At 37.2% G+C, this 26,296-nt stretch overlaps 2 protein-coding genes across 3 annotated transcripts in view; both read right to left on the bottom strand.

Moving 5' to 3' along the window:
* CBFB (core-binding factor subunit beta) overlaps positions 1-26,296 on the bottom strand; it is a 48,583-nt gene that overhangs the window by 17,455 nt on the left and 4,832 nt on the right. For both annotated transcript variants that reach the window (XM_069550057.1, XM_069550056.1), the window contains exons 3-4: positions 24,738-24,854; positions 6,223-6,339 (exon numbers count right to left, since the gene is read on the bottom strand). In XM_069550057.1, the coding sequence (XP_069406158.1) occupies positions 6,223-6,339; positions 24,738-24,854 (234 nt within the window). The remainder of the gene's footprint in view (positions 1-6,222; positions 6,340-24,737; positions 24,855-26,296) is intronic.
* Positions 879-6,076, bottom strand: LOC138418599 (protein-serine O-palmitoleoyltransferase porcupine). The gene has a single exon (XM_069550055.1). It carries the CDS (start codon positions 5,973-5,975, stop codon positions 4,623-4,625), a length of 1,353 nt encoding a protein of 450 aa, XP_069406156.1. The 5' UTR covers positions 5,976-6,076; the 3' UTR covers positions 879-4,622.

The raw sequence follows: 26,296 nt of genomic DNA, 5'->3' as shown, positions 1-26,296 counted from the left end.
GAAATATCTTAATTGTGGGAAACTTTCAAAACACTTTATTGAAGTATATTACACACACAAAATAGTACATATCTTAGGGCTGTGTTGTTCAGTAGCACAGCCTCTAGCCATGTGAGTACTGCATACTTGAAATGTTGCTAATTTGAATAAGTGGAAAACACACTGGGTTTCAAGTACTTACTGCCAAAAAAAGGAAAAATGTCTCAATAGATGTTTATATCCACTTTATGTTCAAATGATAATATTCTGAATATACTGGGATAAATAAAATGCAAAAGTTAGTAATTAAAAAAACTTTAAAAAATATGACTTGTAGAAAAATTTAAATTACATAATGTGGCTCACATTTGAATTCTACTGGACAGCCCTGTCCTAAGAGATAGCTTGATGAATTTTCAGAAACTGAACCTGCTGTTTAACTAAAAGCCACATGAAGAAACACAACATTACCAGCATCTTGGAAGTCGTCTTCTCCTCCATTCCAGTAACTAGCCTCCTCTCCCAAGGATAAATCACTACCGTTCTTTTTAACACCATGTAATATTAGTTTTACTTATTTTTGTACTTTGATATATAAACGTATTCATATAGCATGTGGTTTTTTTAATACCCTTAATATATTTGTGAAATTCACTCTTTGGTAGGTTAGTTGTAGTTTTTCATTTTCATTGTATTTCTCTGTGTGAACATGCAATTTACCAATTTGACTGTTTAGTGGGCATTTGGGCAGTTTATATAGTTCCTGGCTATTAACCAATAATGCTGTTATAAATGTCCTAGTATGTATATCTTGATGAATATATATACACACACATACATTCATTTCTACTGCATACCAAGCCTCAGAAAAGAATTATTGGATCACACATACACACATGTGCAATTTTAGTATTTATTGCCAGTTTTCCAAATGTTTTGTCAACTTTATGTAATCAAACAACACACCAACTGTTTTTCCATATCCTTGCCAATGTTTGTCAAAGATACTATGAACAAAGGCAAAAAGACAATACCTGTGAAAATATTTCAGCGGAAATACTTACACAATTTAATTTTTTTAAATGGAGTTGTGACTATCCTCTGTTTATCTCTTAGCTTACCAGGTACCTCAGCCAACTGTTAGAGAATTTTGTTCTCACATGACAGAGAGAATAAGCAAGCTAGCTCTCTTCTGTGTTTCTTATCAGGACACTAATCCTATCATATCGGGACTCCACTCTTCGGACCTCATTTAACCTTAATCAACCCCATAAGGGGGCTTCACTGGTGGCTCAGTGGTAAAAGAATCCATCTGCCAATACACGAAATGCAGGTTTGATCCCGGGGTCAGGAAAATACCCTTGAGAAGGAAATGGCAACCCATTCTATTCTTGGCTGGAAAACCCCACAGACAGAGGAGCCTGGAGGGCTACAGTCCATGGGGCTGCAAAAGAGTCAGACACAATCTAGTGATTAAACAACAAGAGCATACTCCATAAAGGCCCTATCTCCAAACACAGTCATACTGGAAGCTGAGGCTTCAAAGTACTAACTTAGGGTTAACACAAATATGCTGTTGACAATAGCTGGTAAGTGGTGGGGCCAGGAATCACAGTTCTATGACCAAGAAGCTCCTACTCCTAACTTCTATACTATATTGCGTTTTTACTTTTTTTTATTATCTTCCAGAAGATTTGGGATGGTGAAAGCTCCAGAAGTGCTGATGGTTGGCATCCCCTGCTTTAAAATTTTTATATTATGAAAGACCTATTATTATATTAGTTTTCTATCACAGTAGATGACACTTTATAGCAATAAAACCCAATCTGTGGACCAGGGCAACAAAACCTGGGAAACTCTAAGTACGGAAAATACTGTGGGTTAAACTTAAGTTTGTACCTATCATTTTATATTTCAGTTTTAGACGTCAACTCAATTCCCCCTTGTATAAATTCAGTCTGCTGTTAATCACTTTTTGCAAAAACAGCCTTCTAAATTGCCAATTATTTACTATTTTTCTGAAAGAATTAAATATTCCTTATCACTGTGGAAATCAAAGTAGCAGAGATTCTTTCCTAAGAATTTTAACTCTGAATCTGAATTTTTTTAATAGGAAGATTTAATTTTTTTGATCTCTTAAGGAGACAATTCCTACATTTCTATATATGGACAACAACATGGAAAGAGGAGAACAGAACTAACAAAAAGAGAGCTCCTTTTTATTCATGCCATCATTTTAACTTCATTAAGTGGACTAATATTAAACAACTGAAAAATTAACACCGTCTAATAATAATATACTGACATGTTCTGGCCCCCATAATTACAGAAGTAAATCAGCTGTTAATCTTTCTGTGACTCACCTGCATGTAATCAGGCATCCCTTTTGCAGGTTTGGCTATGATGTATCTAGGTGTAGATTTCTTTCTGTTTATCCTTCTTAAAGTTCATTAAACTTCTTGGACATGGGGATGAATATTTTTAATCAAATTTAGAAAATTTCAGCTATTTCTTAAAACACATTTTCTGCTCCTTTCTTTCTCTCCTCTCCATCTGGGACTTTCATTACATGCATGCTGTTCTGTGTGCTGGCGTCTACCGTCTCTGATACTGATTGATTTTTTCTTTCTGCTTTCTGTTCTTGAGACTGGATAACCTCCATTAACCTGTGTTCAAGTTCACTAATTCTTTTGCCATCTCAAATCCTGAGTCTGTGAATTTTTCATTCAGTCATTGTACTTTTCAAATTCTAGAATTTCTATTTGATTCCTTTTAAAAATTTAGATATATTTATCCCTTAAAAAAAAACCTCTTTTGGCTGCACTGCACGGTATGTGGGATCTTAAGTTTCCCAACCAGGGATCGAACCCACACCCTCTGCATTGGCAACAGAGAGTCTTAACCACTGGACGAGGGAAGTCCCAAATCTCTTTATTAATACTCTCTTTGAAGAGTCATTGGCAAAAGGAAGAATTTTTCCTTTAGTTCTTTGAATACACTGAAAAACTGCTTCTTTTGTTACTAGGAACCATCATTTGCCACTGAGCTCCCTCCAAATTTCTATTGCTTGCCTTCCCCTGAATAACAGTCACACTTTTGTGCTTATTTTCATGTCTTATAATTTCCTGTTAAAAACTGGCTATTTCAAATGAAATACTCTAAATTAGTAGCAAATCAAAATTCTGACCCTGCTTACAGCTTCATGTTGCCTGTTTCCTGTTTGTCCACTAGTGACTTGCCTAATTTTCTGGAGTCTGTTTCCCCATCAGTGTCCAAACTCTGATGTCACTGCTTTTTTTTCCCCCTTCTTTTTAAGCCTTGCTTTCTAAGGGACTGTCCCAGGTCAGCATAACTTAGTGGTCAGCCAATGACTGGTCAGAGGTTTTGCTTCAACACCTTGAGCCAGAAGGCTTTCAAATCCTTTGCCATGGGGTCTGTGTGTGGCTTGGATGGATACTTTCAAAGTGTAGGTAGTTGATCAGCCTACCTTGCAGTCAGTCAGGGGCCAGTAGCTTTCAAGGGTCCTCTGTCCTCTCCTGAATAGGCATAGCCCTGTACATGTACACAGCCTTTTGGACCCTAAGAGCTAAGTGTGATATGAATAGTAGGGCTCACTTTAGCTATCTCTTTCCCTAGATTTCCCCAATAAATTTCTGGCCAGTCTGCCATTTCTTGTTCCCTGCAACATTCGCTTTCCCAGACTGTCTGCCACAGAGACTGCTATTGTTTTCAGTAACAGCCCTGGGAATGTGTTTTTCCAAGTGCTGCTCTAAATAAAGTCAGCTCCCTCTGACAGGACAACAGAGCTGCCAGTCCTCATGGCGTGCCCAGAGTAGAACTTGAGGAATCAGAGCTGAGGGAGGAGATAGGAGCATCTCCCAACATGCTCGACCATCATCACTGTTTATACTGAAATTCACTAGCTTTGTTCGAATAAATGCCTCTCAATATATGTCCTTTGGTTAATTTTCAGAGACCTTAAATGGGTTTTTGCTTGTTTACAATTTTGTTAAGTTTAATAATTGCTTTTTTGGAAGGAGAACTTGCCAAGCTCCTCATTCAGCTGTTTCAAAACTGCTGCTGTTACATTTTATATTAAACTGGGTTCCCTCCCCTCAAAATGTGCCAAAGATCCAGAGCAAATATTAAACAGAACCATCTATTACACTTTGAAGTGCACCACTAAGCACACAGTGGTAATCCGATGCAATTTAAAACCATTGAAGGAAAACCTTTTCCCAAACCGGGACCAAATCCTGAGTCTCAGTCTCTTCAGAATTCCTCAATATTATGAGAACATGAGATTTTCTATACTTACTCTTAAAAAAAAAAAACTTCCGAATTTACTTGATAATAACAAACTGTATATACAAAGAGACAAGGCAGGCATGAAGGCCCTGGATCTCCTGTTCTCTGCTTCCCTAGGCTCTCCCCACCTCTAGGCCCCAGCGGGGACCACTCCCTTCCCGTCCTATGGTGGAAGTGGGGATTGTTGGAAGGTATGGAGATGATGTGTGTGTGTGTGTGTGTAGGGGTATGGGGGCAGCGTGAAGAATGGAGAAGGATCAAAAATTAGAGAGAGGGCCTTCCCTCATACCCACCACTCTGAGGAGGGTTCTTGAGGGAGCTGCCTCAGATGTGTCTCAGCCTATGAGACAGTAGAAGATCCAGCATCCAAAAGTGACCCAGTGACTGGCCCAGCTGAGCTCTGACCACTTGTGGACCGTGTATGCCATGCCGTAGCCCTGCTCCTCTGTGGTGTCGTCCACATCAACATCAAACAGGGAGCCCAGGTAGGCCAGGTGGAAGATGGCCAGGGTCCCAAAGAGCAGGTTTAAGGCTCGCACCCCCAGGCCCAAACGATACTGGTGTGAACAGTCTGGTGGGCACCTTCTCGACAAGATGCAGGCACTGAGTATCCGAGCCAAGCGCTTTCGGAGGATGTGCTCCACGTAAGTGATAAACGCCAGAGACAGCAGCACCGCAGCCAGGTGGAAGCTAAAGCCATGCAGGAGGGCGCTGGCTGTATAGGTGACCAGCACAGCTGAGAAGGTCCCCAGGTGGAGAGCATTCTTGAAAACATAGTTATTTAGCCAGCAAGACATAGGCAGGTTCCAGCTTGTGACAACTTCCACCATGGACCGGGGCAGCTCCACGTTCAGTGGCTTAGAGACCGTCAGGTCCCATTCCAGGTGATCCTTCTCCTTGGTGAAGCCACTCCCTGCCAACGTGGCTGTGGCCTCGGATAGAAAGCCCACAAAATAGTTGCTGAAGCGGAAGGAGACGGCACTCTCATAGGCTCGCAGCCACTTGCGAAGGAGGGGGTCACCATCGAGGGGGATGAAGTAGGGGAAGAGATAGGGGCCCACACAGGTGGACAGCACCAGGCACAGAAGGGCCAGCAACAGGCTCTGGGCCACCTTCTGCAGCCACCGGCAGCTCAGTGGGCGGCCTTGGACGGCCTCTAAGTACCTGTGGAAGGATATCCAGGGCCCAAAGATGACAGTGCCCACAAAGCAGAGGTAGCCCATGAACTCCACGGGTGAGGGCACCATGCTCACCTCACCCCGATCCAAGTCAAAGCCCAGAGACACTGCCTTCATAGCCACGATCATCTGGGCCCCTCGCATCCTGTGCCACGCCACAGTGTCCACCATGTACGTCTCACCCATGAGCAGGTAGGCGAGGATGGTGATGGAGATGAAGACGCCTCGATGGGAGGAATGTCGGCAGAGGAACAGCACGAGGTAGCACAGAAGGCTGAGCAGCATGACCCAGACCACATGCAGCTCAAAGAAGTGGTAGAGGCTGAAGAACCCACCTGCCACGGTACTTGCGTGCTTCAGGTAGGATGGCAATCTGAGCCTCCAGAGGAGGCGGCAGGCGAGACAGACGGCAAGGAGCAGCCAGATCTGGTCAAGGCCCTGCTGGGCAGTAGGCAGGAGACAGTCCTGCAGGAGCTGCTGGAAAAACTCCTGGCGGCTGAAAGTGGCCATTGTGGACCGCCACGGATGGATGAACAGGTGACTTGGCAGTAAAGAAGCTGCAGTCCAGGGGGCCAGGGACACACCACTGCCACCACTGGGAAGCCTCCCCAACCAGCTGCAAGGCTGGGACCACTGAAGCTCCCAGGGCAGCACTGTATAGTTACTCTTAGAGACTGGGTAAAATAGATCTCCAGACAAAGGCAAGATTAGGGATAAATATAGGGACCACAGTCAGTAAAGCCTGAAGTCACCCTACCTGGGCTCGCTCCTCATCAAACTCCAGGCAGCCCATACCATCCAGTCTCTGGAGATCAATCCAGCCCTTCCAGATAACACAGACTCCATTGAGAATCATGGGAGCCTTCAAATATACCTAAGACACAGAAAAGAAGGATGAAAATCCATGATGAGCCATCAGACACATAAGAAACAAAGGATAAGCTTACTTATGAAAACTGGTTTTCTTTGCAGGGGGGGTGGGGTGGGGAGGGGGGATTAAATACAATGATAAAATTAAGAATTGCAGGAAAGTATACAAAGCACAGCCTCTGACTATGTTCTATACATTAAATTAATCTGGCTTACCAGGACTTTATTTCTAGTCACAATTTTTCTAGATTATTTTTAAAAGGAAGTTTCACAGATTTTGTAAAAACTGTTTGTAGTAAGATGATGCTTGAAGTAGACATCATTTCTCTTGCAGCTGAAGCTGGGACATTCAGGTACTTTGCCTTAATTTTTGAATCTTGATTAGAAAGACATGTAGATGTACAACAATTGGAATTCACTAGCTCCTGAAGAGAATGCACTGTTTCTATTCGGATACCTGAAGCCACCCAGGGTCAGGCTCTTCTTTCCTTTCCATCTTATGACCTACCTCACAGATTTCTGTTAAGTAACGCTGCTTCTTTTTCCTTCTTCTTCTTTTTTTTTTAAACTGAAGTTAGCCAGAGTTGATTTCTATTGCTTTTAGCCAAAGAACCTTAACTGGTACAACACTTACTTATGCATATAACACATATGTTTCAAGTAAATAACCCTTGAGCAAAAGTCACTTTAGGCATGATTTCCAAATTTAAGTCACTTTCATTTTGATCACCAAATCAATTTTCATATTGCCTGAAAATATAATTGTTCTCAAGCAATTAAGGATCCACCAACAAAGGATGGATCATCTTGATGAAAGATGGATGATGTTATTATCTTGAGGTGAGTATTTTACTGCGATACAGTAAGAAAAAATAAAAGAGGAAAAAGCTGAAAACACCTTTTTCTTTCATCAATTCAGCAGTTTCTTCAACAAAACAATCTTGAGGCACTCTTGTTTTTAGAGAGGTTTAGCAGAACTGTCAGTAACTATAAATATGCAAGAAAAATGACTACTGAAGCACCTGTAAAATAAAACCTAGAGGACTTATGCCTTCTTAGCACATATTTATGTCATTTCCCTCCACTACTAAACACAACTATTTTTCCTGTTAAGGGCTCCCATAAACCATGCTGAGTCAATTTCTACTGATATTGGAAAAAAAGTAAAAAACATTAGGTTCCATTTCTCCTCCCATGTGGACCAAGGGAAACAGTCTACAGTTATAGCTGAAACCGTTTAACCACACATTTCCTTCTGTTCTGATAAGTGCACACTGTGAATTCCCTTCCACATTGTGAATTTAAAACTCCAGTGGTGTACACCTAATTGAACAAGTGACTGTGACAACCTCATGCATAATACCTCACTAAAGCTACAATAACTCTCTGAATTGCCTATCAATATAACTTGACTTACCACATTTACTAATCAAGATTCCCACTTACTCTTTCCAGCAGAGAAGAGGGTGCTACCCAGTACGGCATTTCAACTGTCAGTCCACCTCATTATTTTAAATTCTCACACTAAACATAAAGATGATTCTCATTTAACAGGAGAGAAAGGTCAATTTTATGATCAGATTATACAGTCTTTATCAGTGACTCACATCTTTTAAATTCAAAGATTCCATAACCTAACTTATTCAAACTAACTTCCATCAAGAAATATTTTCGTTATGAAATTACCAATTTTTTTTTAAAGCTGATTTATTACTCTTTTATAAAAGTTCTCTCATGACTAAGAAAACCACTGATCTGCCTTGGAAAATTCCTAAATGAGTTCAGAAAATGGCTACAGTTCATAATCAAGGCTAATGCCTGGAATTGTAATTTAAAATAATATTTAGATGATCCTGTGATTTATTTAGATGTTCACATTTAAATACAGTTTTATGTGTAGACCTTTAAAGTAAATGTTTGGTACTTTCATACATTCATGAATAACAAACGTCGAAGTACGAAGAAAATAAAACTCAACAGTTTGGCATTTTGTAATGTAATTTAATAATGTCATTAGAACATTCAGACATTTTTTTTACTCAAAGTAATGATGGTTCACTTCAAACTGTGAAAAGAAAATGTATTAGAATATGACCTTAGGTTTAAACCACTGTCCTAGAATAATTAAATGTTTTATATAAAATGGATTCTGTAAAGCCTTTAAAATGGGTATTCAGCTAATCACACACAAAAATAACAATAGCTTGCTTATCTTTCCAAAAGTAAAATATCAGGAGGATATGCTTAAGACTTCACAGAAAGTTAAAAGTGACCGCAGCCTCACATTTTGCATTCTTTTGGAAATAAGGTAAAAGTATTACAATTATAGGAAATGGCAACCCACTCCACTATTCTTGCCTGGAAAATTCCATGGACAGAGGGTGCTTGGGGGGCTACAGTTGGTGTCACAAAGAGTCAGACACGACCCAGCATGAGCACAAAAGTATCGCACATTTTTAAAAATCAGCTCAAGTTCTAAGTACCAGTATTTGTAATGCTATTTCAATTCAAATTACACATGGTATCACTTAATTTTCACGTTCTATAGCTTTAAATTCCACATCACTGTAGCAGTAAAGCTTCAACAAAAATATGTATGAACCAACCATGGCATTATCCATTAACAGAATACCACTCAGCCATTAAAAAGGAATAAAGTAGTGATGCACACTACAACATGGATGAACCTTGAAAATAGTATGCTAAATGAAAGAAACCAGAAAAAGGCCACAAACTACAATTCCATTTCCATGAACTATCCAGAGCAGGCAAATACAGAGATAGGAAAGATCAGTGGTTTCCAGGGGATGGAGCTGGGGTGGGGGGGCGTGGGGGGCAGGGAGGGTATGGGGAACAGTGGAAATGAGGAGTGACCGTTAATAAGTACGTGATTTCTTTTTAGGGTGATGAAGATGTTTTGGAATGAGAGTGGTGATAGCTGCACAGTTCTGTGAATATGCTAAAAATTCCTGAATTTTTTTTAATTTAGTGCAGGGTGAATTGCATGCTCTATGAATTATATCTCAACCGAGTAATTATAAAACATAGTCATGGTAAGTTTTATTATCTGTCACACAGGCGACATCTGAGACATGTGAACAGTGATTTCTGGGCAGGCAGCTGCATGTGGGATTCTGGCACTCTGCGAAGAGATACCGGTTGAAGATACAGATCTGGCAGCTATCACCAAGGCTCCCCTGGTGGCTCAGATGGTAAAGAATCCACCTGCAGTGCAGGACATCCAGGTTCAACCCCTGGGTCTGGAAGATCCCCTGGAGAAGGAAGTGGCAACCCACTCCAGTATTCTTGCTTAGAGAATTCCATGGACAGAGGAGCCTGGTGGGCTATAGTTCACGGGATTGCAAAAGAGTCAGACATGACTGAGCAACTAACATACACACAGCCATCAACAACACTGTGGTGTTTGAATTCAAGGGTACGAAGAGATTACTCAAGCAACAATAAGTAGGAGAGAAGAGACCCATGAAGAACCTGAGGCAATTCAACTTTTTAGATGCTATGTAGAAGGGAAGAATCCAGCAGAGCAGGCTATGAACAAAGAGGAAAGCATGCAAAGAGCCTAGTGGCTAAAGGTTAAGTTACAGGCCTCCTTGTAAAAATTTCTCCTTTGTTGGCTACATAAAACTTCAAAGTATCATGTTACAGGATCTTATGTCACTCATAACATTTAGCAATGCTCTTATTTAAAGCAGGAATTTAGTCTGGAGTTCAGACAACCTACATGAGTTTGGGTTTATGGATAAGTTTCAAGAAGACAAGAAACATCTCAAAATTCTGTATAAAAATGTATGTTTGTGTCCATATGTATTTTTCTAAAGAAGTCTAATGCTTTCACCAAATTCTTGAAAGGATGTATAAGGGGAAAAGGATACAACTATGATAGTAAAAATGCAACTTCCCCTTCCCTCACAGACACCAATGTCTCTGCAGCTCACAGCTTACGAGATGATAAATCTCATTTCCTTTAGTAAAGGGACCAAACTACTTCAGCAGCTAAACATTAGTTACCCTGGGTTTTGAAATGCAAGAGTCTGAGTAAGGATATGAGAGAACTTGAGATACCTTTCCATTTATCAACCTGTATAAAACTGTTCTATCTGACAGTCTGGAGTCTCTTTTCTGTGGGTATCTAAATTTGGAATAAGCAGTGGCAACTTCAATTGTCCTTTCTTCTACAATACCTCCTAGGTAGTTAGAGAGGCAACAGAAACTGAGAGTACAGAGGGACAGCAGAGAGAGTTCCCTCTGTTGAGTGTTTCTAAAGAATGTTATTTCAAGATAACTAAAACAGAATAACTGTAAATTTGCAAAGATTTCCATGCACACCAGTACTGAGCTGTAACGTAACATCAATATACATGGAAATCAAGTGCCAAAGCTATTGCTAAAGCAAGAAGCAGAAACTTCACTCTCAAAAAACCCATTTCAATTGGAAAGAATATTTCACTTCCTCGCAGTAAACTGTCAGAGCTCAAACACTGGTGACTTTGGTCTATAAAATGAGATGTTAGGGAAAACAGTGGAAGAAATTGTCACGCAAGTGTCACCCAAGTATATGTTCCTCGATCCTCTGTCTCGTCACAACAAAGATTTGGAGTGACGAAATGATCACTACTCCTTAAGCCCTCAGTAAATAACTGAATGATGATTACCAGAAGGATAGAAAGATAGCTGGAATTAAGAAATGCTTTTCTTATAGCTTCCCTATAATTTCAATTTGAAAAGATTCACCTATTCAACAGATGTTTATTACCTGTCATTTTGTAAAGGGTAGTTATCATAAGGTTAGAGGGAAATACATGATGAATTTTTAAAAATTCATATCCCACCACCTTCCTGAAAAATTCCAACACCAGTTATCTTAAAGTCTGTAATAGGGAAGAGCCGCTGCTACTGCTAAGTCACTTCAGTCGTGTCCGATTCTGTGCGACCCCAGAGACGGCAGCCCACCAGGCTCTGCCATCCCTGAGATTCTCCAGGCAAGAACACTGGAGTGGGTTGCCATTTCCTTCTCCAAAGGAAGAGCTGAATATATACAAAAAGAACTGTAAAAATTAAGACTGAATTCAGCTATTACATTTAAGTGTGACTCAAATAACTCTTAAGATTAATGGAATGTTCCATTGACAGTGATAAAATTGTTAGGAGCTGGATCCAGGAGCTTTGCAATCTTCTTTTAAAGACCACAGTTCTAACAAAGTGGACTAGAAATACAACCAGGACATAATATCTGAAGATTATCTACCTGAAAAATCTATAATATTTAACAAAAAAAACAAGTGAATTAATGTGCTCAATAAAATGACTAGTTATAAAAAATATACAAAATCCAACAAGTTTCCTATGTTACAATAGTAACTATTTAGAAAATTTTAAAAGTCCTTATTTTAAAATAGCATTTAAAGTATCCACTAACAATAAATATAATAAGAAAGAGGTAGGTTCTGTAAGAAGAAAATACCTAATTTTTAAAACACAGAAAAGGACTTGAAAAACAAGATGTCATGTTCTTTAATGTAAGAGTACCAATGCCAGTTTAACCTCAAAGTAATCCTTTTTTTAACAAAATTTCAGTATAATCTCAAAATAATGTTTTCTGGAATTTGAGGGCTAAGTCTATAATGCACACAAAAGGATCAGACTATCCAAGAAAATATAAGGAAGTATATTCTGCCCTTTAGATATTTAGATATTAGATATTAAATTTCTCCTTTAGAAATTAAGGAGATTCCCTGGTGGCTCAGATGGTAAAGCCTCTGCCTGCAATGCGGGAGACCCGGGTTCAATCCCTGGGTTGGGAAGATTCCCTGGAGAAAGAAATGGCAACCCACTCCAGTACTCATGCCTGGAAAATTCCATGGATGGAGAAGCCTGGTGGGCTACAGTCCATGGGGTCGCAAAGAGTCAGACACGACTGAGCAAATTCACTTCACTTCACAGATATTAAGACATGCAACAATGCAATCAATATACATGCAGCAGTGCTGTGACAGCCAGAAACAATGGAATAAGCAAAAAAAAATTAAAAAAGTAGTTTGAAACAAATAAAATGGCTAAAAATATTAAAATAAAACAATATAACTATCTTTAAATGGAAGAAAAAAAATTTTAATAAAAATTCTAATAATGTGTATGAGGAGAGATACCAGGTTCTAATACGTTGGCAGAGGGAGTGAACTGGCTAATAATTGGGGGAAGGCATTTTTTTTTTAGCAGTAAGTGTGAATTTTCCTCTTATAAATAGGTCATGTGTTTGCAGGGACTTTATAGAAGACAACTACCATAAATTAGGAGACTAAACTCTAATTATTTTTTAAAGAAAAGGAATATTATCACTATGCTTAACTCCAAGACAGCATGGGAAGAGTAAAAATTAAATGTGCTTTAGAATCAGATAAAACCTGGATTTAAATTTTAGTTTTAACACTGTATTTGAGATAAATAATTTAAGATTATTAATAAGTCTCCCAATTTCTCACATATAAAATCAATAATCACACCTCTTTCACAGGTGACAAAAATTAAACCAATGTCTATAAGCTTATGAAACATAAAGCACCACAGAAACTTACACAAAATACTTCCACTAAAATTTTACATAGTGTTCTCTTTCCAAGGGAAAGAAACAACTTTTTTTTTTTGAGACAATGAATAGCTGACCATACCAATAGCATCAGCAGATAACCATTAATACTGGGATGGCCATGGGCACCCAGGAAAACAAGATACTTCACAAAGGAAGTGTGTATCCCTTGCTTGTTAGTTGTAATCATTTATGTAGTCTCTTTAACAGATTCCTTTAGAAGATACTTGGTTCTGACTCATCCTCCTTTAGTCACATGTTCCTCTCCATTTAGAAATGCACAGTCAGCTGCCTGCCTGCTGGATAATCATTACAGTCATTCAATCTCACTTGCCTCTGAATCATACTTGGGTTGCATGCAAGTGTTAAAAAAAAACAGATTCTTCTACAGTGATTTAATGTAATTTACCAATCTACTTCTTACAGTTCAAACAGAAAACAGTACATCTTATAGAAATCATAACACAGATTAATATAAATGTGCCTGGAACTTAAAAGATTAAGCAAGCAAACGTGTGCATGCACACACACAGGTGCACACTCAATAAATGGATATTTAACCAAACAGAAAATGGCATCCTAAAAGTCATATGGAAAATGGATAAAAACACATAAAAAGAAAGGAAAAATAAAGATACAGGGACCTGAAAAGCCAAACAATCTTGAAAGAAGGTAACTTGAGGACTCATACTTTCTGATTTCAAAACTTACTACAAAGCTTCATTAATCAAAATGGTATAGTATTGGCATAAAGACATACAGACTAATGGACTAGAGTAGAATGCCCAGAAATAAACCCTCACGTGTGGTCAAATGATTTTTGACAAGGGTGCAGAGACCATTCAATAGTGAAAGAAGAGTCCTTTTAATAAATGGTGCTAGGAAAACAGATATCCAGAAGCAAGTGAATGAAGCTGGACCCTCACCTAATATTACATACAAAAATTACTTCACAATAGACCAAAGACCTAAATATTTAGACCTAAAACTATAAAACTCTTAGAACCAAGGAAAAAAGCTTCATGACACTGGATCTAAACAATGATTTCTTGAGGATGACACCAAGGACACAGATAACAACAATAAAAGTAGATAAGCTGGACTTCATTAAAATTTTTAAAATTTGTACATCAAAAGATATTATCAATAGGGTAAAAAGGCAACACACAGAATGGGAGAAAATATTTACAAACCACATACTTATTAAGGAATTAACATCCAAATCAATATTGAGAACTTCTAAAAGACAAATACTGTATGTACAAACACTTATAAGAGCTATGTAGTAAAAATCACAGAGAAAGAAGAGCGGCTGCCAGGAACAAGGGGAAGGAGGAGTCAAGGAATAGGGAATTACTATTTAATGGGTATAGAGTTTGTTTTATAAGATGAAAAGAGTTATACGCTTGCATTAGTCGCTCAGGTGTGTCTGACTTTTTGCGACCCCATGGACTCTAACCCACCAAGCTTCTCTGTCCATGGGATTCTCCAGGGAAGAATACTGGAGTGGATTGCCGTTCCCTTGGCTCAGATGGTAAAGCGTCTGTCTACAAAGAGGGAGACCCGGGTTCAATCCCTGGGTCGGGAAGATCTCCTGGAGAAGCAAGTAGCAACCCACTCCAGTATTCTTGCCTGGAAAATCCCATGGACGTAAGAGCCTGGTAGGCTACTGTCCATGGGGTCGCAAAGAGTCGGAAACGACTGAGCCACTTCACTTTCACTTTCTCCAGAAAAGAGTTATGGAAGGATATAAAAAGGAGGCAGGTCATGGTGAGCCTAAAATCAGAGAATATAAAGAAAGCAGCCTTAAGTTAGAAAAACAATTCAAGAAAAGTTAAACGTTGAAAGGAAAAAGATGGAAGTTAAAGGTTGTCCTGAAGTCATCAAAATGAGGTCAAAAATGACCATGTTAAAATACTGACTCTAATGGGAATAACAACTTGGTGGGCTAAAATAACTTTCGAAGGTGATATGTGAAGTTTCTAGCAACTTACCTAATCATTATTAGCAGCAATGTGGTAAACTGCAAACAACACAGACTCTTGGGTAAAAGACCTGGGTCTGGATGCTGGCTCTTCCTAGGAGACAGATTACATGACTACTGAAGATTTAGTTAGCCTCTCTGGGCTCCCGTTTCCTCAGCTGTGAAATCAAGCTATCACCAGACGCGTTCCAATATCAAATAAAAGATTTCATTCACTCTAGTGCAGGATTAAGTGAATTACTGAGGATATAAATCATCTGGCACTAGTGGTGGTGATCAAGACGAAAACTAGTCTGCAGAAGATCAAAACATATTTTAAACAGTCCAGAGTTCTGAAAATGTTCTGAATTTGATAGTGGTGATGAAGGTTGCACTCTGTGTATATATTAAAAACCACCGAATTGAACAGATGTGTAAGATGGTGAATTCTATATGAATTTACTACAATTGAAAAAAAGAAAAAAGCCCAGCAGCATTGTTCTGGATAGCAAATGAAAGGCAAGTCAGGACTGAAAAGCTGGAATAAGCAATACCCTCCAAAAATTTAGAAGGGTTCTCCTGAAGACCCATTATTTAAAACAATATTCTGGAAAAAAAAAAAAAAAACAAAAACAAAAAAACAATATTCTGTAAGAGAGGCAGACATTTATTAAAAATTATCATTTAATATGGGCAGAATATTTTGTTTATTTGAAAACATCTAAATTCTAATGGAAAAGCTGAAGTCACGTTCCTAGGCTACACTTCTGTTTTAATCTGAAGATTAATCTGCCTTCATATTTAAAGTTTTAAAACACAAAAGGGCTTATGTTGACTGTATACATGGAAAAAATGTTTTCCCCCATAAAAACCACCTGCCGATCATTCCCAGACTTGGCCATTTTCTTCTTAGAACACACAGTACGGCACAGGAAAGTCATATTGAAAGTCTGAAAAGCACCGTTTCACTGGCAAAGGCACATTTTAAGCATTATTTTAAATTCTTTGTTCCTAAATATACATCAATTTGGGAAAGCCCAGCCTAAACTGGAAAGCTCAGAGTAGATAATAACTTCTAACTACTTACATTGTATACCTTCATAAAAGGTAACAATCATTAAACTCCTCACCAAATCACTGTCTCTAGCATGAGGCAGTTAGCTGGTCTGTGGCTTCTATTCTTCTGCAGAAAACTAAGTATCAAGGAAGTGATGTCAGAGAAATAAAGTCTCAGAACCTGCTCAAACTAAGTAGCATTAAGACTTACAAATGCTTTCCTACCAGTAAAAAGGAGATAATAAAAGTATCTGTCTTTGTATCAATGAAAACAGTACCTGGCACAAAGCCAGTGCTACAGAACTGTTTGCTATTACTATTCTAATTCTTAAATGAGAAAATTAGAGTACACAGTAGCAAAGGGAGTCCCATATACTCAGAGATAATTAATAAACATTTTCTGCCCCCTAAAATGCCTGTACTAGAAAGCTCAAAGTTTTCTGTAGCAGAGATTTTTTATGACTGCCATGTGTACAGTATTGACTGTCTACTGTTTCCTAGATCTGCAAAGGTTTCCTAGGTGAATGAATACTGCATGTGTGCTCACTAGATACACCCACATCCGTATTTCTTACTTTCTTATTCCAAGAATTAACACTGATAATCATTCTGTTGCTTCTCTCTTATACAAAGGTATCTATTTACTGCTGATTTTTCTATTCATAAGATCAATTATTAATAAGATGTGCCGAAAATCCAAAGATAAAAAGTTAATGCCATATCAAATAGAATAATTTTGTTTTACAATTTAAATATACACAGAAAAAATAAGAATGGCAATACAACAAAACGTTAACAACGGTTCTCTAAGAGGTAGGTTATGGATGATGATTCCACTTACATGAGGTACCTAGAGGAATTAAATTACCAAGGACAGAAAGTAGAAAGGCAACTGTCAGGCGCTGGAGACACAGGAGAAAGGAGAGTTAGTGGTTAATGGGTACAGAGTTTTAGTATAAGGAAGATGACAACAGCATGAATTTTAATATACTTAATGATACTGAACTGTATAGTTATAGATGAAATGGTAAATTTTATGTGATGTGCATTTTAAACATAATAAACAAAACAAAACAACAAGCCCAAAGAAACAAACAAACACCCAAAAGCACATCAAGGGACTTCCCTGGCGGTCCAGTGGTTAAGGCCCTGGGCTTTCAATGTAGAAGTGGTGGGTTCAATCCCTGGTAGGGGAACTAAGATCCTATATGCCACACAACCCTAGTCAAAAAATTTTTGTGTTTAAAAATTAAGAGATTTTTTAAGTTGAGAGGCATAATCGAAGGAGGCCAAAATTACTACATTAGAGGCAGTTTTGACAAAAATCTGTATTTATACTTCCTAATATAATATTTTAGGCTATCTCTACTTTAAATGTGACTCATAATAAAACTTCAATTGCAAAAATATCTGATAAAGCACATGTATTTAATATATAAAAAAGCTCCTACATCTCAATAATAATTTGATATCAAAAAATAGGCAAAGAATCTGTACAGACACCTCATCAAATGGCAAACAAGCACATAAAACATACTGAACATCATTAAGTCAACAGGGAGAGGCAAATTAAAACCAAAATGAGATACCACTACAAACTCACAAAAATGGCTAAAATAAAAAAAGACTGACAGTACCAAGTATTAGTAAAGATGTGAAGTAGCTGAAACTCTCATAGATGGCTAGCTGGAATGCAAAATTGCAAAGCCACTTTGGAGAAGTTTGGTGGCTCAGACAGTAAAGAAACAACCTGCAATGCAGGAGACCTGGGTTCAATCCCTGGGTTAGGAAGATCCCCTGGAAAAGAGAATGGCACCCCACTCCAGTATTCTTGCCTGGAGAATTCCATGGACAGAGAAGCCTGGTGGGCCACAGTTCATCGGGTTGCAAAGAGTCAGACACGACTGAGCGATTAACAATGGCACTTTCTTAAAAAGTTCATATTCATGAAATTAACTAGCCACCAATTTTAGTCCTATGTATCTATCTACTCAAGAGAAATGAGAATAAATGTCCACATAAGAGACTCGGGTATAAACATTCAAAGCAGCATAGTAGCCAAACCAAGGCGAAATAACTCAGATGGCCATCAGCTGTTAAATGGATAAACAAAATGCAGCAGATTCACACAATGGAACACTGCTCAGTAACAAGAAAAGATAAGAGAGTATGTAACAGAAAGCAGACAATGGGTGCCTGGGCTAGGGACGGGAGGACTGGCGGCAAAGCACAGGAGGGCACGTTCTGAGGTTATGGAAATAGTCTGTATCTTTATTGTGGTGGTAATCACACCACTGACTGCACACATTTGTCACTGAATTGTTTATCTTAAATAGGTGAATTCTACTGTATATAAATCATATCTCAATAATGACAACTGAGAAAAATCAATTATAATGAGAAACAGTAAAACTGAGACATAGCAGCCCTTCTCAAAAACTGATTTCTTTAGTTGATAACGTCTTTATCCTTGTAGTGTTTGAATTAATCACTCAAAAATATTGGGGTAAGAAGTAGAAACAAAAAGGGGGAAGATTAAGGATGTTTCTCTCAGACATACTATTCTGACTTTTCTAACTTGGAAAATATAACTAAGATATGGCCAAGACTACACTTCACACTAAAAGGTAAATCCAGGCAAACAATGCAATTCAAGAAAAGGGGAAAAGCTGAGGGCTGTATATTAATTCTATCTCAGTAAAACTGGAAGAAAAGAGAGAAGAGGGGAAAAAAAGAATATATTATCTTCAAATACTTCAGAGAGGCATTTATCATATATGTAAATTAATGTAACTCTAACTGGAAGGTACTATAAATTCTAATTTTTAAACATTATTATTTATTCATGAAGTCAGTCAACTCTTCCTGGATTTAAAAATTGTTGAAATAAAACTTTTCTAAAAAGCCCAGATTACTTATTTCAGCGCACTAAATCTAGCACTAAGCGCTAGAAAATATACTTAATATTTTAGTTGAACTGAAGCACTTAAAAGTCTGTATCTGACAAGCTAGTTGTAAAGTTGCCTCAGTTCCTCTTGGGGAAAACCACATTCCAAAGCGTTACCACAGATCTCTTTTATTTGGAGTGACTGGGCTGTCTAAGGAGGGAAAGAAACTTGCTTCTGAGCTTGAATAGGAATTTCTCAAAGCTAAAGAGAGTGCTCTAAACTCTGCCAAATTATGGATGGTATATAAACAGACACAATATTTATTCTGGGACAAAGATTCTGCAGGCAAATAAGCAAACCGCTCCAGAAGCAGCAGTTACAGAACTCTGAAGACATTTAAAGTTAAGAGTTTTTGTCTTCATTCGTTAAATCAAAGGCTATTAAATTGCTTTGTTATTTTATGCTGATGAAAATGAATGATAAAAAGATTTTTTAAGTATGAATGTTCAGAAAAGAAAAATAAGTAAAACATATAACTTATCAAAAAGTTTAAAAGTTAACTGCTCTAATGCCACTTTATAACTACTACCAATGTCTGCTACTGTTATCTATCAGTTAAAATTATAAGTAATAAATAGCAATGCAAAAACTATAGAAAGTTTAACCTCTTTTTCTGGGACCACATGTAGTATATCTGGATAAAATTAGATAGTGTATTCAATTTCCATAGAAAAAATAGAAAACAAACAATAGCACTATAATTTCTTCAGTTTATAAGATTTTCATACCCTCTAACTTCATGCTCACAAACTAGGATTATGCAGTAAGCATAATCATTTATTTTAAAATCTAAGGAGGCTTTAAAAAACACAAAATGCATGCAAAAACCATTAATTTGACCACTCAAGACTAATAACTTATGGTCAACCATAACCATTTGCATTTGTTTGAAATAAAAATTAATTGGAAGTAAGTTCCAAGAGGAAAGATCAAAGGAACAGGGTGTTGCTTGATCCAACAAAAATTTCACACAAGAATGATTTAAATTCTAATCTGTTGCATTCCTTGTCTTCTGACAGCTAAATTAGAAGAAAGCAGTTTAAGTTAAGGGAGAATTATGAACATTTTGGCTGTCTAGGTTTATAAAATACCAGGATGGACCACTGGGGAAAGATGTAGTCTCCCAACACTATACTGCTACCTGAAGTGAAGCTGACCTAAGGCCTCTACAGCACTGAAAATCCTTGATTATCTACGATCTCACTCTACAAACCTATCAAATAGTCTAGCTTTGGATAGGGCTTGACAATTAAGAAGGCATTTTCACATATTCTGGTATTTCATTTAATCCTCACATGAGGTTTATGAACAGGGAAGACATTCTGATTCCCATTTACAGCTAAGGAAAACAATTGTGACTGTCTTCTGACTCATATCCAGAGCTCTCTCCACTATACAGTATAATTTTAAACCTCTTCTAAGAAAGACCGTTAATAGTCAGCTTTATCTGTCAATAGCTCACTAGGTATCTGGGTGCAAAAGTTTTAAATATATTTGAAAGGCAGACTATAAAAGTGTGTGCTCTGACTTGATGGTCAGTTATCCACTAACAGACCCTTTTTATTGAAGACTCTAGGTTTGAAAATATTCCAACAAACACAAAGGCAGAAAGAATGAATAAAAAGACTGATTTTGTGAAGCCCATTTTCTTAGATCATAAAGCCATATTTCAAATCTAAGAGAATATGGAACTTCTGTTTCCTATTAGCATTCTAATTTTTTTCCTGAATTCATCAGATTTAAGTGAACACTGGAAGCCAGCCTCTAAGATGGCCCCAATGATCCCAGCCTCCTCCCATATATGTGAATAAACCACCTCCCTCCCTGCTGAGTGTGGGCTAGACATAGTGACTCGCTTCTAATGAACAAGAAGAAAAAAGTGATCAGAGAGTAAGTCATAAAAAGCAGGATGACCTCATTCTTTTTCTCTCTATGGAAAGGAATATATGACTAGGAACTGAAGCCACCAACCAAAAGTCATGTGAGTGAGTTTGCAAGGGGATCCTTTAGCTCCAATTAAGCCTTCAGAGACTGAACAGCCCCAACAGCTGGACTGCAACCTCATGGGAGACCCTGAGCCAGAACCAGCCAGCTAAGCTACTCTCAGATTCCTGTGAAAGGGCAGAAAGGGATGAAATATTATCTGGACTGTGGGTGGTGTTTACATGGATGTGCACATTTGTTAAAACTCAAATGATACACTTAAAATGAGTGCATTATTTGGTAAGTAAACTATACTTTAATAAAGCTGATTTTTTTTAAAAAAAAAAGACACTGAAATCTTGAGATAAGCAGACAAAGGGTCACTTAAGAAAAAGCTGTGCCATCATTTAAGAAGTTAAGGGTGAGTGTTGAAAACAGAAGCTGCAACAAGCTACCACCACAAACTCACATGCCCTAAACTGCTCAAAATTGCCCCACCCACAGCTTTTCTCATCTCAGATGACTGCAATCCCATACTCCCAGTTGCTCTAACCAAAAAGTTGTAGTCATTGACTCTCACACCTCACTTCCAATCTATAAGCAAATCCTGTTGGCTCTATCTCAGATATTCCTGGACTATGACTCCTCACCGTGTCCACTGCTACCACCCTGGTCTCTCACCAAGATTACTGCAATAGCCCAACAGGTCCCCCTGCTTCACTCTTGCCTGCTAAAACTGTTGTTAACCCAGCAGCTAGAGTGATCTTTTCAAAACTAAAGGCAGATCATATAATTCATCTGCTAAAAAAGCAGAAACTACGCTCCAATCCACTCAGAATAAAAGTCCATTGTTGTTCCCATGGCCTCCCACAGTCATATAAACCGGCTTCTTGCTATCTCCTTAACCTCTTCTACTACTCTCCTCTTTGGTCAGTGTACTCCAGCCACACTGGCCTACTTATTGTTTAACAAACACACTGTGCAAGCTCCCACTCCAGGGCCTATACAAGGCTATGCCCCCTGTTTGGATCACCTTTCCCTCAAATATCTGCACTGCTCACCATTCCCTATCTTCCTTTAGGTCTCTGCTCAAATATGATCTTCTTTACCCAGTCTATCCTGTTTAAAATTGCAAACATTCCTGTTCATTGATGAACCTTATTTTATTCTAATTTTCCTTTTATCCCCCCCAGAGCATTTATCACTTTGTAACATACTACGTGACTTATATACTACGCATACTGCCTGTTCTTCCATTCCTTCCACAAAACAACCTGTAGGGCAGGATCTTTGTTTTGTTTATTCATATATCAAGCGCCTAGAACAGTGCTCACTAAATTACATAATAGGTGTTAAACAAAGACCTTCTGAATGAATGAATTTTTGAATAACTCTGCCAGTTACTGAGCTAAGCACTTTATATACACTATTTTATTTAATCATTAGGGCCACCCTGGGACACATTCATTAACCTTTTATTGAGGACCATAAAGATTAAATAACTTGTCCAAAGTTACAGAATAAATGAAGTAGTATATGAAGCCAGGACTTAACCTCAATTTACATGTAACTCTAAAGGCTCAATTTCTCAAAGCTGGGTTTGAATGGGAAGAGAACTAAGCTGCTTTAGGACCTAACTAGGTTGAAAGTACGTGGAAGAAGAGACACAGATTTTGGATTTAGTATAAAGAGCAGAGGCAAATTAACATTTAGGGAAACTGCTTCAATTCGCTTTGCTTCTAATCCTATGGGGACAGAAATAAACGCTAATGGTTATCAGAAGAGAAATAAGAGCCTGAGCTCTATGGATGAGAAAACATGGGTTAGTATCTTTCCTCTAAATTCATTGCTATACTTATCCTAGTGGTAAACAGCGAAATACTAGCAGGGTTTTGTTTTTTTCCCTTTAAATGTTGTTGGGTTTTTTGTTTGTTTGTTTGTTTTTTCATTAAAATGCTTTCTTTTTCCTAGATTCTACTGGTGTAGAAAGTATTGGTAAAATTATATATGAGAAATATATCATCTATACACAAACATTTACCAATTTAAATCTGAGGGAAAGATACAGATTTCTGCCAGTATTACCATCCTTGGAACACAGCCACGTTCATTTGTTTACACATTGTCTATGGCTCCTTTCACACCATAGCAGCGAACTTGAGAAGTTGCGACAGAGATCATATGCCTGCAAAACTGAAAATATTTACTCTGGCACTTTACAGAAGAAAATCACAAAACAAATATTAATAAAATATAAGTTTCCAGATTTCTTGCATCAGTTCTATCATTTTTCTTGATATATTTGAAAACACATTCTCTAAATTCTAGAATAAGCTATCTAAGGTTTTTGTTCTTGCTGATCATATAACTAAAAACATCTCAACGGCTTAAGTCCAAGGAAAATATGGTCTTCAATCTACTAAACAGATATCATTAATTCAAGCAAACATATTCTAGTAGAATTAACACCCATTTACTAGTTATTAACTACTGGAAGATTTTAGTAACATTGAGATGTCAGTCATGAAATCCTAAAAGAGTTTAGCATAAAAGTTGAGAGAAAAAAAAAAAAAAGCTGAGAGGAAAGAAATTTTTTGATTTATGTTTTTAGTATCTGAGCTAACAAGTTAAAGTTTAAGGAAGTGTTTGGAACAAGGGAAACAACATTCACACATTCACATACCAAACAGACAAAAAAGCAATAATCGTACACTGTCATTACTTTCCAATTTCTCCTTTATATATTAATTACCAAGTAGTAAAACCTGGAACATTGGCTTTTAATCTTCCAAGCAAACAAGTCTAATACATAAAAAAGCAAACTTCAAACTTATTACGCATTTTAAAATTCTGTAATCTATTTTCCCTCTCCCCAACAAAAGATTAGTTGGTTTGTAACTCACAAAAGATCACACTTTATTTCACAAAATTAAAAAGGAAAAAAAACCACAACTCTTCATTGTATATATACAAGATATGAAAATCCTTTTTATAATACAGCCCAATACAAAAATCTTTTAAGTTCCTCAAAGGAATATTTAGATGTTCCTCATATTTCGCAAATAGTGCTAGGTTATACTATTCAGAATGACACTTAGAAAAGAATTTTAGCAAGTTAATAAAAACAAGTATAGAAACACGCCGCAAAGGAAACAGAAGACTGAGTACAAAATGAGGTAAAAAACTTTTTTTCTTTAAATATTTTATTTCAAGAAGTCAATTTCTACATTAAAAGATGAACCAATCCAAGACACTATTCATTAACATTTCATCAAAAGCACATAATTCATTTAACTTAGAATTTAATAGGGCTCTCAACTTAAACATCTCTACCTACACTTATCATATCTTTGATCTAAAACTTCCTACATAAAAATTTTAAGATATTTGTTTCCCAGAAGCTTTTCCTCAGGACAAAAAAAATTTCCATGTTAACGTTTTCATATATTCTCAAAATTAAATTTGCTACATTAAGAAGTGGAAACCTATCCATGAATCATTTCTATATACTATTAAATTTTAAGCTTAAGTCTGTTTCCATTTTTCTCTAAATTTCACTAAAAAAAAAAAGACACTATAGTCACACGTTTTAGTAAAACAAAAAATTTCTTGTCCACACTTTTGAAGGAATTAGGTTTCAAATATTACATATAAAAAAGCACACTACTCTCTTTAAGGGTGAGAACTTTCTGTGGCAAATGACATAAGCATGATATTAGCAATGAAATTATAAAAACACTCGATTTTTAAAAATTATATTGTATCTTTTTTTAATATGGAATGAAAGCAAATCTGATCACACGTCTATAATCAGACCTGTGATCTCTTTCTTAAAATATCAATCATCAGGTAATCTCTAATAGTAAAACAATCCACAGTATTTCAAATTGCAAAGAAATGTTTCCTACCTTGCCTGCTTCTCTTTCTAAGTCGACATACTCCCGGCTAGGTGTTTGTCGCTGTTCGCCCTGCCAGCTGGCCGGAAAAAACTGGAGAGACAGATTGGTTCCTGTGGCCACAAAAGCCTTTTAGAAAAATCAATACAAACAGGATCAGGAGCAGGACATTACATAAATTATGCAGGCAGTCATTTATTTTTACATCAGTTTCTGTCTTAAGCCAGGCAGCACCAAGATTACTTAAAAGTAAAAAAACATGCACTCGTCATTTTTCTTAAGTATTAAGTTACAAACATCTGATTCCATTTTGAGAACATTTGCCATTGGCTGCTTAAATATAAAATCAGACATGGAATCAATACTTTCTTTCAGGTCATTTTTTGCTGACGTTAGTACAACGCACTGCTAATGTCTAACCAGAAGCCCCCATTACTACATTTAAGAACTTATATTTTTAAGCGTAAAAATCACTGAAGAGCTGAATATTTTGAATTTTAAAGCATACCACAATTTAAAGTTGTGTAAATGAGAGAATTTAATTTTTCTTGAGTTTCCGTGCTCAAAGAAACACTATGCTTCAAAAACCACGCTAAAAATGCCCTCGGAGATGACTGGAAGTGCAAATTATCTCCCTGATATATCATATTGGGAGGATCTCATTATCATGAATAAACTAACCAAGTATCATTTTCAGTCATTTTTAATAACCAAAATTTATAAGATGAAGACAATATCCTCCATTATGGTTTTCAGTAGAACTCACTCTCAGAGACAAAAATTCCAGTTTCAGGAAAGGCTCAGCTTAAAAAACACACACTTTTTCATCCCCATAGGTGTCTATTTTATCTGGAGTTTCCCAAATTCCAATCACTTGCACACTGAATATGAATGAATGTTAATTAACTAATAGCTCACTACTGGAAAAAAATGTACTTGGGACTGTCTCTCCTCTGATAAAGTATACATTAGCATGTGATATGACAGTACTCATCTCTCTAAAACCTTGGATGAATTTTTAAAAACGTATTTTCAAAAATCTGACTTTGGGAAAACTGGATCTGACAATAACAAAAGAGTACTCATCTAATATTTATAAAAGATTTGGATGGCACAGCTCAACAGACAGAACAATCTAAAACCATTTCAATCAAGTGTCATTCTGTGTAGCCCAAGAGCAATTTAACTCTATACTTTGCCCGAGTTAAAAATGGAAGTAGCACTGTCCCTCTTTCCCAGGGAAATTCTAAAAGAAATAACAAAGAGCATTAAATTCTGCTTTTCATCATCTAAATAAATGTAAGCTCTGTTGAAATTAGAGAACTTTTTGTTTTAGATTACTAATTAAAATTCTAAAGCATGATTTGCTTCCAAGCATAGAGTCTTCATCTGAAAGCTAGGGTTCACATTCTTGGGCAATTTGTTTAAAGCATTAGCTGATTCAGCTATCCACTAGTTCCCAAAGATAGGGGCTTAGATTCTTTACAGATAAAAATTACAGCACTTCCTATTTCTATGATTCATACTAGAAGGTGCAGTGGTCAATCTAACTGCTAAATCTCTATAGATAA

The sequence above is a fragment of the Ovis canadensis genome, chromosome 14 (assembly GCF_042477335.2).
Source record: "Ovis canadensis isolate MfBH-ARS-UI-01 breed Bighorn chromosome 14, ARS-UI_OviCan_v2, whole genome shotgun sequence".
NCBI lineage: Eukaryota > Metazoa > Chordata > Mammalia > Artiodactyla > Bovidae > Ovis > Ovis canadensis.
The sequence above is the reverse complement of the archived record's forward strand: the minus strand, read 5'-3'. Positions and strand labels throughout refer to the sequence as shown.

Coding starts and splice junctions, on each gene's coding strand:
- LOC138418599 (XM_069550055.1), bottom strand. CDS start 5,975: ATGGCCACTTTCAGCCGCCAGGAGTTTTTCCAGCAGCTCCTGCAGGAC.